This window comes from Dermacentor albipictus, unplaced genomic scaffold (genome assembly GCF_038994185.2).
Source record: "Dermacentor albipictus isolate Rhodes 1998 colony unplaced genomic scaffold, USDA_Dalb.pri_finalv2 scaffold_68, whole genome shotgun sequence".
NCBI classification, from domain to species: Eukaryota; Metazoa; Arthropoda; class Arachnida; order Ixodida; family Ixodidae; genus Dermacentor; species Dermacentor albipictus.
Window position 1 is genome coordinate 152943 of NW_027225622.1, and position 14389 is coordinate 167331.

The 14389-nt window shown below is 47.2% G+C and overlaps 1 protein-coding gene across 1 annotated transcript in view; it reads left to right on the top strand.

The window, feature by feature from the left end:
• Positions 1–2116: 2116 nt before the first annotated feature.
• Positions 2117–14389, top strand: part of LOC139053088 (protein argonaute-2-like) — a 28573-nt gene continuing 16300 nt past the window's right edge. Inside the window, exons 1-2 of the mRNA XM_070530234.1 lie at positions 2117–2311; positions 2418–2544. Coding sequence (XP_070386335.1) covers positions 2162–2311; positions 2418–2544 — 277 coding nt within the window. The 5' untranslated portion in view covers positions 2117–2161. The remainder of the gene's footprint in view (positions 2312–2417; positions 2545–14389) is intronic.

Below are 14389 nucleotides of genomic sequence, written 5' to 3' on the forward strand. Positions count from 1 at the left end.
TTGGCTCCTTATGCTGAGGAAGTACCAAGGAAGCCTTCACCGAGGGCCCCTCAGTAAGGAAGCTTTAAGAGTGACGTAAGGTAGCCTCACTGCAACGAAGGCTTCCTTACTGAGGTAAGGAAGATATTGTCTGGCCCCTAGTTCGGTTGCTTAGTGTTATTCGTTTGCTTTCTGAACTTTTTTTCCTTTTATGTATTTGTTTCTTCCATTTGAATGTTTCATATATTTTCTTTTTCACGAGCACCGGTTTCGACCGCTTCTTTAATTATCTCTGTCAGAGACGCGATAGCCCACGTCCACCAGTGAAGCAGGTAATACAGGGGTGCTGTGCATGCCGTTGACACTCCGGCAGATACACGGCCGTTGACATTTCCCGCCCATGGAGGGCGCAAATCAAGCCCGGCAAGCATCGTCTGAACGCCAATACGGTCGCAGCCACTCCCGGTCCAGAGGGAGGCCCAGGTGTCGTGGCCACTCCAGGGGTCGCGCCAGGAGCCGCTCCGTCTTCATGGCCAGATCGATGTCAAGATCCCATGTCCAATCCAGATCCAGATCCGGTTCCAGGGGCCGCCCGGGTTGCAGAACCCAGCCAACATCTGGACCTCAGCCCGCCTCCACACGTTTGGGGAAGCAGCTGACCCTCCTTTGGGCCGATCTGGCACGTCCCAAGCCCGGTGCCAATATAGAAGCTGCTCAGGCGCCTCGTAACGACCCGCACCAAGAGCAAGCTAGGGACGCGGAAGTCATTCGCTTACGCAAAGAGAACGACGACCTCAAGAGCACGATCAAGAGGCTAGTTAACGAAATGGCAGAGATCAGGAAACTCGTTTCGAATGCGTCGGATAACGGTGCGCCAGGCAGGGCCACAGAGACTCCAATCCCAGCTCCAGTAGACGGTACTGCGACGTCCTCCAAACGCAGAGCAGTAGTAAAACAAACAGGTGAATCGGGAGCGTTGTCCGCAGAAGTCAGGGGGATTAAGCAAACTCTCATTGGGCTGGCAGATGGCCTCAAACAGGTCACTGCTAGCGTCAGTTGTCTCACCGATAACGTTCGTCAAATTCAGGTTGCAGTCGGAGACCCCAACAGGGGCCTCGGAGCTCTCGCTGATCGCACCGACACCACTGAGGCGCGAATGGCTTCATTCGCCTCCGTCGTACAACCGGTCACCGCTCCCGCCATACTAAAGAAAGCCAGACTTCAGTATCCCACCAGGGTGGTGACAGGAGGTCCCAGTCTTTGTGCAGCTCTAACTGCCCCGTTAGGTGGTAGTCCATCCGGTCCGCCATAATGGATAGGTCCAAAGAGAGTTTTCGCATTTGGCAATGGAACTGCCGGGGGTATTCTAACAAAAAAGCCCCTCTGCAGCAGTTCTTCAGGTCTTTCGCTGTCAAACCTCAAGTAATTGCTCTCGAGGAAACATTAGTCTCCGCCGCCTCGCTCCAGGGCTACAGGGCCGTGTCGGGCCTGCCCGAGGGGCAGGCCCGACAGTAAAGATGTCCGCAATAGAAATTAGTAAGAGGCGATAGGAAGATTGGTGGAATAAAAGTAGGGAAACGACATACAACGGAGGCGTACAAGAACAAAGTTCCCAATAGGCGTGCAGAAAGTTTGGTAATGGGAATTCTTCGCTTCTTTTTGTTTTTCTTAAGGATAGGTAGGACATTAAACAAAATAATAAGAGCTTGGAGGCCCAACCCACCGCCCCGTTCCAAAGAGTACACTCATAACATTCATGCATGCAGCATAGGTAGCTAGCTGTACGAGGTAGACAGAGAACGTTTGAGGAAGAAGATTAAAGATTTAAGAAAACTTGTTGATGAGCTAGTTCGTTCACGACTTAGAAACAAAAGTTGCGGCGCTAAGCAGACGAGGACGAAGCGAGACACAACGTTTGTGTTTCACTTCGTCCTCATCTGCTTAGCGCCGTAAGGTTTGTTCTTAAAATTGGGGATATGCATAAAAATGCTAGAATAAAAGATAAAACATGTATAGCAAACCTCATTAAATCAAGCAGGCTAGGTTACTGCTTGTCCCCGCCCCCGTTTCGAAGGGGATACCAATAAATCATCGTTCTCATCGTTAACTTCATCGCATCGGTGCACGGGACAAGGAACGTGCCACGCGCGCCACGTAGTCTCGCCGCCTTTCGGAAGCAGCCATGGCTCCACCTCGGAAGGTAAGAACCGCTGCAGAAGAACCTCTTCGCAGGGCTACGGGCAAGGCTGCAACGAGGCAACGTCCTCCTCAGGAGCACTGGGCGGAGAGCAGCGCAAGCCGCAGCTCGCCGTCGAACCGTTCAGATCGAGTGGTCAGTTCAGATCCTTCTCGCGATTGTTTTTTTTTTTTCGCTGGTAGCCTTGGATTCTTTTTTTTTCATGTTTGCTTTCATTCTTCCTGTATTTCTCGACTCGCAGGCAGACGTCAAGACCAGGCAAGAGCTTCGAGACTCTCCACGCACCTGTGAGCAGTCGCCATGTTATGGCGCCCGCAGCAGAAGATCTGCAGCACGAGGAACAGACGTCATGGCTGCTGCAAAAGCAGGTACCTATGTCCCGGAAAAAAAAACGAGAAAAAGGGAATATTTTATCCTTTTGAAGTTTTAACCTGTGTTTCACCGCCGATCGTATTGCCTAGGCCTCTGCGGTAAAGATGCTGGTTTCGGGATGGAGTACATGAGATTCCGAGAAGGGCGTACCGAGTGCCATATCAGACACGCCAGCATGTGACTTTGATGCGTCCGTGTAAAATTCGCTGCAATAGTACTTTGATTTTTAGCTCTAAAAAAAATCGCAGCCCAAGCACTCCATAGAGATTGTTAACCAGCGAAGGGGAAACGTGCGGCCCCGGTGTTTATCACTGGATTAATCCCGACGGTTCATTAAACGACGGCTTGGTAGGCTATACCGGATCCTCGGACGCAGTTGCTGCTCGCGCTCGGCTGCACGAGCCTGTTGTGCCCGAGCATCGACATCGGCACGGCGTAGACGAATTCGTTCCCGGTTCAGCTCGCGGCGTTCCTGATCGAGAGCTGCCATGCTCCTCCGGAGTACGTATGACGCGTGGCCTACCCATTTCGAAGCCGGAGAGAAACTGCTGTGGGCGCGCTCGGCTGCGACAGAAAGAAACGACGTCAGTACTGGCGCAGCTAATCCAACACAACCTAGACAGCACAAGGCATTTTCACTCCGATCCATGACGTAATACCTGGCCCGACCGCCACGGAATCTAATGGGGATGCTACCGAGGAGGCGTGATTTTGACGTCACCGCTTTCATCACGCAAGCCTTGTCAATGGAAATTTCGGGCCAGGTAGCGTGACGTCATGGATCGGAGTAAACAAGCCTTGTGTAATCTAGAGAGTGTTGGCTAATCGCGCGCCTCAATTTCTCTTTTTGTTTTATTGCGCGTGCGCATGGGCTTGCGCCGGAGTAGTTTTCGGCGAACAGGCGACCGACAGATGCATGGACGGGCGAACTAGCCATATACAGCTAGCCATATACAGCTTCGCTGAAAAAAAAAGAAACATTCTTTGTCTTTACGGCGAAACTAATAGCGCAACCTGAAGCGCCCAACAACGTTATATGCATGCTTTTTCACGCTGCCCCGAAAAAACTGCATTATTCTCCGAGTTTATGCTCTCGCAGGCAATTTACTGACCGTCGTGATGTGTTTGTACCTCCCTTTCAACCCATTCGCATACTTAAATTTCCTTGGCCCCCCAACCTAGACCGAAGCGACAGCTTGTCAACCAAGAGTTCAGTCATCCATTGATACTGTGGCGGGGAGACAGATGGGTGCTATGTAACGGAAGATTCATGTACAAGGAATGTATACAGACTTAGAAACCATATGGGGGGCGCAAGCGGGACATGACAACGCTCGGCCGGTCGGCTTCTTCCTCTGAAATTCATGGAAGCGGCTCGTAACACATGACCTCCCAGCCGGATAGAGCGCCGTCTAGGCGCTGAGCGGGCTGAAAAGTACGGTGTGAGCTGTAGGGCATGACCAACGCCAATGCGTGGAGGAAAGACGTTGAAGCACTTCCCAGCGGCACGATTTTGCAGTTCACCACCGTAACCTGCTGTGAAACTTTTTAACGCGATAGCCGCTTTTAAGAAAGGCCGTCGACACGATGACAGCGTTTCCGGAGAAGGACGAAAGAAGAGTGAAAGAAGCGAACGTGTCGGTGGCGGCGGTCGTAGCAATCCTTGCTGGATAAGTGCGCACTCGGCATGTGCGAGGAAGCTGCTCTAACGAGGCGAAGACCTTAGAGAGGAGAATAATACCCCCCCTTTTGCCTTGTTTTGCAGGCAAACCTTGTAATTGACCAAGTAAAAATAAAAAAGAAAACAGAAGACAGTCGGCCGATCGTATTCTTCCTCTACTTCATTAACGCCACCCATAACAATATCTAAAGAAGAAAAAACAGGGAGGAGGGAGAGTAATGAATTCAGGCAAATTTTGAAGCATGTGGATTAAATAGGGGCTAGATGAAAATTGTTGAACTCTCTTGCCTGTTTAGAGGGGTTATATGAAAGCTTAAGTTTCGTCGCTTTCCTGGGAGAACCAAGGTATAGCAATTTCATATTTGCAGAGAATTGGGGCTATGTTATGGACGGTGAGTACGCAAAGTTCGAACTGTCTCAGTTAAGTACAGGCACTTCGGAAATAGCTACTGGATATTCATTTCCTCCCTATTTTATTCGTAATTTGATCCACGCGCCCGTTTCCCGCGTCTAGGAAGCGTGTTGCGGCCGATGTTACAAAAAAGCTTGAATTGCGTAGCTTGATTACAGCCTTTGTAGAAACTTACTGATTCGAGCGTTCCAGAACTTTAGGAGTGTGTCATATACGAACCGCATAGGTAGTTTTCCCAATATTCTGAAAAGCACTAAATGTGTCACTAAGCTTAATTCTGGGTTTTAGGTGCCAAAACCACGACCCGATTATGGGGGGCCGCCCTGGTGCTGCGGATAAATTTTGAACACCTGAATTTCTTTAACGAGCGCCCACTGCCCAGTGCACGTACGTTTTGGCATTCCGCCCGCCAGCGGAATGCGACCGACGGAACCGGTATCGAATCCATGACTTCCTGCGCAGCAGCGCCACGGCATAGCCATCAATCTAGCGCGGCGGGTAATGTGCCCCGAGATTGACATTTTATGGAGACGCAGGGTGACGTAGGTGACGCGTGGGCAAAGTTTTGAGAGCGTCAGTTAATTGCGGGCCGCGCAAAAGATTCCTCGGGCAAGTGCTCGAAAGCGTTACGTGGACATTTTCTCACAATGTTTCCCGGGGTTGTACGAGAACTGCACATGACAATAAGCACTCCCTCCGTTTAAATAACGCTAATGTTAGGAGTGATGTGTGCAGAAAGCTCAACGTCTCTGGCTCAGTTGGGAACTTTGAAGATAATGACTGAACTCACGGTTTCTCCCTGTCATGAGCGCGCGCAGTAGGTTTCACCGGATGTGCCTGGTGTACTCAACTGGTCATGGACTTTTTTATTTTGAACTTCCAACGAATCCTAGCCGACTCACCCACCTGCATGTTTCCCAGAGTTTCAGTGCTGTGAGAATAAGGAGCAGGTTAGGCAGGTGTCACGTGTAGGCGAAGTTCACCGTGGGATAATTACGCCCTCTGCAGCACACTACGTATGCAAACGCTCCGGTCGGTTGTGGTGGAAACAACGTAAGCGGTATGCTTTCGAACGGAACCAGTTTTCCTTCCATAGCAGTGTATGGTTTTTCACCGCGAGTCGGGACTATTTACAGTGAGTTCAAATTAACTAAGGCGTCCAATTAACGGTACTCGGCTGTACTCACCAATAAAACGAGCTAGAGCTTAAACATTTCGGGATATACGCGTAAGCCTGCTTACGTGTGGGAGCTCGGAGCATTCTATACCGTTAGTAGACCTCGAAACGTAACGAATGCGCTCATGAATGCGTCATGAACGCAGGCACGAGGCACGCCTTTAGTAAGCCAGAGCCGTGGAGCAGCCGTGGCGTCGGGGAAGCGTCCCTTTAGCCGGCCCTGCGACGTGACGTCTGCAATTGCGCACGCACTAGACACCCCTTAGTCAACCAGAAGCGTGGAGCCGAAGTGGCGCAGAGGAAACGGACTCGTTTCGGCCCTCGGAGGCCCGGGTTCGAGCATTTTATGACTTGTTTTGGCTCCTGGCGGCGTCGGCCATATTCGGTACCCTCTTTCACTCACGCCGACCGATTTTCGCGTGATGGGTCATATAATGCTTTCGCATAAAAAAAAAAAAAAAATAGAGACATACTTCATATCGATTGCCGCCAAGTTTCTCGATGTCGGCGCATTCCTACTGGCCCACGAGCGCTGTAGCTCCTTGCGCACAAGCATTTCTTTGTTTCTAGCTGCTCTGTTGGTACCATGGAATTTCCTTCACTAAATGTATGAAACTGTATGGTTGGTACAATGACGCGCGCGCATGTGTCACCGGCCTTATATTGCTAACTAGCACTGGAAGGAACGGGAGAGAGCTCATGAAATTCATACAAACAAATCCTACAGAGGGCGCGGCCGCCGCTCAGCTAGGTAGCAACGGTGCGAGCACTAACGTTCGCAAGTGTGGGCTCGGAATTAGATAACCTGTCGGGGTAGGAAGTTAACCAAAGATCGGTAGCCTGGTTGGCTTTGGGAGCGCGCGTCAAAACCACAAATCAGGCAATGCAGGGTGACATGGGTTGGGCCTCTCCAAGTCAAAGAAGCGCTGAGCACAATCAGTTTTGAAGAAAGACTCGGAAACATGGACGAAAAGAAATGAGTGGTTAAATTGCACATGTACCTGTACCTGAAAAGCGGGGACACAGAATGGAGGAAGAGGTCAAGAAAGTTGGCAACCCAAGTACTGGGTAACAGAAAGTGTAGATACACAAGCAGGGGTCATCAAAGACAAAGTGAGAGAGAGGGACTTGGATGCAAATAATGGAAACAAGAAAGACCATGGAGATTTGCAAGAATGGGAAGAAAGAAAGTAGAAGGGAGAATACGATAACACAAAGGGCTATTTGAGGCACGAGCGGGTTGCCCAGGGACCAACACATGCTGAAGCAAATGTCCGCAACTAGATGAGGCATGTGTATGCTGCAGCAAAAAAAAAAAAAAGAAAAAAAACCGGAGACCACCACGCGCATCCTAATGGAATGTGAAGGGATTCACCTAGTGAGGCCCGTATAAGTAACGTACAACTTCCAAAAGCGCTTGAACTTAAAGTGTACGCAAGCATCAACCGGTCAGCAGTCGAGAAAAGCGAGACACGTTTAGAATATTTAGAATATTGGTGACAAAAAGCAGGGAAAAGATCGATACGACCATATCCATAACAGGTGTAGGTAAACAGGGTGATGAGGAGGTTTTAAGGAAAAGAGAAATGGAAGAACGATCACGATGTAAGTGAAATTATAGACTGATTTGCATGCATAGATAGCCTCATTTGGTCAAGCAGGCTACCCGAATATTTGTCTCCGCCCCATTTCAAGGGAGATGGCAATGAATGAGCATCATCATATCATGCGAATGATGGTTAGCACATGGAACTCGTCTAATATACGGGTGTTTTTTTTTTTATCTGCACCCCATTTTTTATATTGCCTATGGCAGATGGCACAATTCTAACCCTTAATCTAGATCACTCGATGAGGCGGCCATTACTTCTATGAGAAATCAAAATGTTCAACTGAATAAGTAACGTAATTACGCTAATTAACTCCTAAATAATTACCTTATGCCACATATTTCAATCTACGAATTATAGCCGCTGTGTCCGGATGGCGTATCCACTTGGAACGAATTCTCTGGACGGCACCAATTCCGAGATATTAATTTTCAACGTGTTTGTCAGAATGAATTGGCGTTCCAGTTACTTTTGCGAATGCACAAAACCACAGTTTGTTCAAAAAAGTAACTGGGACGCCAGTGCATTTCGTCGGACACTTTGAAAACTAATATCTCGGAACTGGTGCTGTCCAGAGAATTGGTTCCAGGTGGATGCGGCGTGTGAACTCAGCTGCTGTTATTCGTAGATATAAAAATATGACGTAAAGTAATTAACTAATGTTGTAATTAGCATAATTATGCTAATTATTAATTGAATGTTTTGATTTCTTGTAGAAGTAATGGCCGCCTCATCGAGTATTTTAGATCAAGGGTTGGAATTGTGCCAACTGCCATGGGCAATATAAAAAATGGGGTGCAACTGAAAAAAGAAAAAAAAAGACACCCTGTATTTGCGCTTGTGCTTTGAGCTTTGTCGTCACGTTATTTATTACGGTTTTTATTTTTATATTAAGATTATTTGTTTGAGTTTAGCACTTATAGTTTTCCAAACACTGCGAAGCAATCAGTCTCTGCACGCATGCGTAAGCATTGCGAATTATTGCATTTATAACGATAAATCTTGTTAATAGCTTTGAATCTGCAAAGCCACAAAGCCATATAAAGCCAGAAGTATAAAGTTTAGGCAGATATATATATATATATATATATATATATATATATATATATATATATATATATATATATATATATATATATATATATATATATATATATATATATATTTATTTATATTTATATATATATATACACTTGCTTGCTGGCTGGAACCGCCATACTCGCAGCCCCCTTAAACACTAGTATCCTATCTTTCCCTCTGAATATTTTAAAGCGAATAGTTTTCCTTGCCTCTTTCTCCCGTGCTTGTTATTGGTCGGTGGTTGATAGGTGGGGGTTGATAATCGATGGTTGGACTCTGCAAGCAAACGTTCATTGATCGTGCTATTCGTTTGCATTGACAATCACCGTCTATGGTTTCTGCACAATTTTCTTCTATACGTGACTATATGGGATTACGTGTCGTGTTAGATGCATATGTGAAGTTGACATCGCATCACCCTCCCCCCCCCCCCCCCCCCCCCTTTCTGACTGCTCACCTCGAAGGCCATGCTTTTGTATACACTCAATCTCATTCCATGCAGGTTCCACTAAGCAAATGGGACATATTTTATAAAAAAAAAATATGTTCCCCTTATTTGGTGGTGTACTTACGCGCAACCACAGTAAGAGTGTAGGCGCCAAGCTAGTCGGCGCTCCTATCTATTTCTCCGTGGGTGAAGAAGCCGCGTCAGCATGGAGCGCCACTCTGAAGTTTTCGCGATACGACGTCCGATGCAAGACGCCGACGCCGGATTTTTTATTTTCGACACATGTTGTAACGCTGTTGCGTCAAGAGGAAGCTTTAGGTCGGGCCCAACTCCGACGTGGCCTGTTCAAATACATGTAAAGCGCAAAAACGTTTTTCTGAGGTAACCCCTGGACTGCTTTTAATGAAATTTGTTGCATTTGAGCGAAAAAGTTAAATTCTAGTGACTGTTGGAAGCGGAATTTCGATTAAAGGCATGAATGTTTTTAAAAAGATTTTCAAAAATTCGTAAGTTTGAAAAAAATATAGAAGCACGAAGTTTACAAATTCATAGCTCTGCATCAAGAACAGATATCGCGGTTCTATAAATGGCATCCATTAGATCATTCAAAGCGGACAAATTCGGTATGTCATTTTACATCTTACGTGAATTAGTTACGTTGGTTACAAAGGTTCTGCAAAATCTGTATTTCCATCATACAAAATTGCTTTATATTCATGTATAAAATATCAATTTTGTCCGCTTTAGATGTACTATTAGGTGCAATTCACAGAATTGTATTGCCGTTTTTCGTTGTTGAGCTAAATAGTTGTAAACTTGGTAGTTTCGTTTTCAGAAAAATCTGGATTTTTGCCAATTTTTTATAAAACATTGACGACCTAAATCACAAATTCGAAACCAGCATTCACTACATTCGGAGTTTTCCTTTTAAATGCAACAAACCTCGCCCAATTAGGTGCAGTGGTTGCTGAGAAAAATGAATTCTCCTTTTACATGTATTTTGATAGGAGCATGCTCCTATCAAAATACATGTAATGGAAGCTTTTGCTCGGGTGCACCCGAGCAAAAGCTTCCTCTTAATACATGTCCGTTTTCTTCTCCTAAAAAGCTTTTCTACTATCTCGTTTTCGTGGAGATCTTCCAGACCACTGGCACGCTGCTGATATCGTCGCGTTGTAGTGACGGTGAAGAATAGGTACTGTCGGCGCTATAGTTCGCGGTTCAAATCACAACGATAGCGGAGAGCAGTTATCGGTTATCGAACCACGGGGCACGTCTGTCGGCTATCTAACATGACTCAATTTGTACATGCCAGCATAATTTCTGGTGCTCCCATGGCTTCTAATGTATTACACCACTATTAGATTCGCGCATTCAATCTGATTAGACAAAATTATTTCGCCATAGAACTGGCGACGTTCAAGAAAGTTCTGATACATGAAAGGCGTGTCTCGCGCCGTGGAAAAACATTGCAACAGCGGTGTAGAACGGTCACCGGGAAACCGAAAAATGTACACGTGTCGATATATTTGTTTCGATTATACTTTTGCCGAGACAAGATGAAAGAGCTTTCCCATGACTGCCGAGTAGAACGCTTCGTGAGAAAAAAAAAGTTTCGCAGTTTCGCACAAAGTGCCAAGCACTGACAGCGATAGCAAGGTTTAGCGCTGCGCTTAAACTCCTTGGACGGCGTTCTAAACATATATACGCTGGTCCGACTATAAAACGCGCGCGCGACATGCGCGGTTGCGCCAAAATTTCTGGCATCCTTAAAGGGCCCTTCATCATGCCACGTAGCAAACCTTTTGTTATACGATGAAAATTGTTACGTGCCCTCTAGGGAGCGTTTTAGCGCAAGCATTTTTCAAATGGTTTGGTCATTAAGAGAGATAGCATTGTTTCAAGTCTCGCGAAACCATGATATCAGGAGGCGAGCTTCACTGCCAGCAAGGTTTCACCACTTGCCCCCGTCTAGCTAAAGTTGCTTCCCTGCGTTTTCTCTCGTACAGGAGTCGGGGTATGGCGTCACGTACACGTCGCGTTCATCGCCTTTTTTTCGTGCGCGTTTTTTCTTCGCGGCGCAGTTCCGGTGATGGTCACGCGCTCGATTCTTCAAGCTGTTGAGTTTTTCGTTTCGCTCTGTGCCAACTATGTGCGCCATCTTGAGAGCTGTGCACGAGAACAGGTACGTCGTTGTCTGGCTGCTTCTGCGGAATGGATCCCTCAGGGCGAGCATGTTTGGAGAGGCCGCGGCCCGGCTCATGGATCCTTACCGCGATACATCGCATCGTTTTACCGCTGGCACCAGACTAGTGGTATAAGTCAGTGCCACATCAAAAGTAGACGCGAGCGGTTCAAAGAACGTGATCGCGCGCTGGAACACGGCAGAAAATGTCAGTTTCCTTCTCCGCGCGCGGGACTACACGACATGGGAACAAGCATAAGAAACAGAAATACCCCTCCTGCTATGGTACGAAGTAAAACAGACACGCAAATATTTCGTTTGTATGTTTGTACGTCTGTTGAAGCAACAGATGAAATAACTGTTGTTGCCATGAGTAATTCTCAGTGACATGTCCCTGAGTGACGTCAAAGCAGTGCGAATGCGTAGGCGCACTTAATTGTGCGATTGACGTCGACCCTCCGGCTGGGAGCGCGGCGCCCGCAAGGAGAATGGGAAACGGCGTTTGGTTCGAAATTTCAGCTTTTCTCGCGGCGCGTAGCAGTGTAATAGGCGATTGTTAGCGCGCACTGTATGCTCTGTGCTTGTCAGCTCAAAATGGCCGGACCTGGCGAAGGGTGCCACTATGCTGCCCGTTCAGGTTCGTGCACTGGTATTGCTTTGCACTTTTAATATTTAATAGTCTGCGACGATTTAAGATGAAAGCCATGCGTTGTGAATGTTACGTTTCATGACATGTGGTTGCGGTACATCTGCCATTCTAAAGCATTCTCAGGAATAATTCAGTCAAGAAAGTAAGGCCTGGTTTCAGCAACATAGGAGGTTCAGTAGTATAACACGATACCTTGCACCATACTATACCTTCCTTATGCGGCAGGCAAAAACAAGTATCGTGCATATACCTAAACATTTACCGGAACCTTACGGTGACAGTGTCCACAATTTCTATTGCAATAATGGAAGCGAGGGAACACCTCCGGCCCAGCGCTGCTTTCGACGGCAGCTGACGCGGCGATGCGGTTCGGCCCAAGTGGTTTGTTAAAGGGGCGCTAAAAAGAGACTCTAGCCGCGTTTACATGAATGCGACATAAGTGTCTCGTAATAAATTTCAAGCGTTTATCATCTGATGTCAGCGAGGTAATTCGTTCGGAAGGCGTATCACATGAAGTGCGCCAAGCAGAGGCATTTCGTTAGGATGGATAGTTGGGCGTGTTGGTTAAGCATGACCTGAAGTGAAGGCGGTGGACGAAGAGGGAACACGCACGCACACAGGCGCGCCGCGCGCCCTGTGTGTGTCCACCGTCGTTGTCGCGCCTTCAAATCAAGTAGAGGTACTTTGGGATAGAGAACGCGTATTTCAGCGGCACATGTAAATAGACGAGTATACCCTATCCGGAATTATCGGAACGCATTCGCTGCGGGATGACAACCGGTGACGGTCACTGTCACACTATTGGACATCAAAACAAAAACGGCAGCTTACGAATTAGGCAGCACGCGGCTTATTTTCACTCGTGAGTACATTGCGCGCGATGAGACAGTGCCTTCTTTGTCAACAATAAATGGCATTAACATAAGTTGATTCTCTGCATTAACTAGCCCAGTCCGCTTTGAGGAGATAGAAGCCGAAACCACTAGACATGGCAACAGTTGCGAACGCGCTGGGGAATTTGCATATTGCGATTCAACACGGTACGTTTCCACCAAATGAACGTCGCGTAAGTTTGTCCACGCGGGCAAATAGAGAACCTGACGGAATATAGCCGAACTGCCGGTGCATTTCACGAGGCAGCGAAAGAAGCTTATCGGAAGGAAGAGCGCTAGCTTTCAAATGTAATACTACGTGACGTTAGTTTGCTGGACTCGAAAGCACACATTCATGTAAACGGTGGCGTATGACTATATGCGATACGATAAGTTATAGGATATGCTTCTACCGTATCCATCGAAGCGCGGCTACTGAATCATTTCAGAATTTCAAAGCGTTCTTTCAAAAATCTACCTTCGGTAATTTCCCGGGGACATCGATTGTAACAGACAAACTCAATGAAGTTCTAATTTTCAAATTTTGCGCCAACAGCCCACCTCCGGGACGTCAGTGCGGCGTCAATGATTTCAATATATTTGTGTTTAGGCTTTTCTGGCTCAGTAAATGTTGTTGAAACATGTTAAATGCACGTTTTCGTTCGTTTAGGACGAAACGTAGTCCATTTTTGCCTATGAAAAATTAACGTATGTCCGAGCAGACGCCATCAAATTCCATGACGTCACAGCTGGCTAGTGCGGGAACATCAAGGTGATGTCGTTACCCGGCTTTCGTTTTCGCGTCTCATCTGTCGTGGCAAAAGTGGATTTCATCACGATAGTAGAAGGGTAATTTACTATTACAGCTTGAGCTTTTTCTTTCTTTCCATTCTTTAACGTTTGTTGTCGACTGTACGTCGGGCTGTGGGCACTACGTCACCCGCCGCAGTTGGTTAGTGGCTATGGTGTTGGGCTGCTGAGCACGATGTCACGGAATCGAATGCCGGCCATGGCGGCCGCATTTCGATGGAGACAAAATGCGTAAACACCCGGAGACTTAGATTTAAGTTCACGTTAAAGAACCCCAGGGGGTCCAAATTTCCGGAGTCCCCAACTACGGCGTGCCTCGATATCAAATCGTGGTTTTGGCACGTAAGACTACACAATTTTTTTGAGCAGTCGCGTCGCGCGAATGTATCCTGGAGTATTATGCACGTAAGCGAGATTGCTAAATGTCAAACGCCCCTCACGAATCGGGTTGAGTGTATCACACGCAAATTTCGCCTATGGTCGTCGCGTTTCTCGTAGGTCCACCGAGAGATTAAGCAGCGACTCGGGGACTTCTGCCAATGCCCAGCTACCGCCGTAACTTCTACTGTTGCCGTGGCTGTCCCGAGAACGATATTTTCCATGGTTTTGACGGTTCGATTGAATTTTGAGCACATTTATGTTGATTGTTACTACGCTTTTGACAGTGCGCTGTATATTGAGCACGAACAATTTAGAAGTTCAGTTACGCAGTGGGCGAGTGTTGCATTCGCTGTTCTGTCTAGTTTAACGCGTTCTCTTGTTCGGACAATCAGCTGGGCTCCGATGAGCACTTTGAATGCTTGATTGACTTTCAGCCTAACGGTTGCGGCGAAGGTTCTCACGTTCGGCTCATTGTGGTGTGCAGAGGCGCGAACACGCGCGCATTCAGTCAATTCTTTTGACAAGAAAATAGCTGG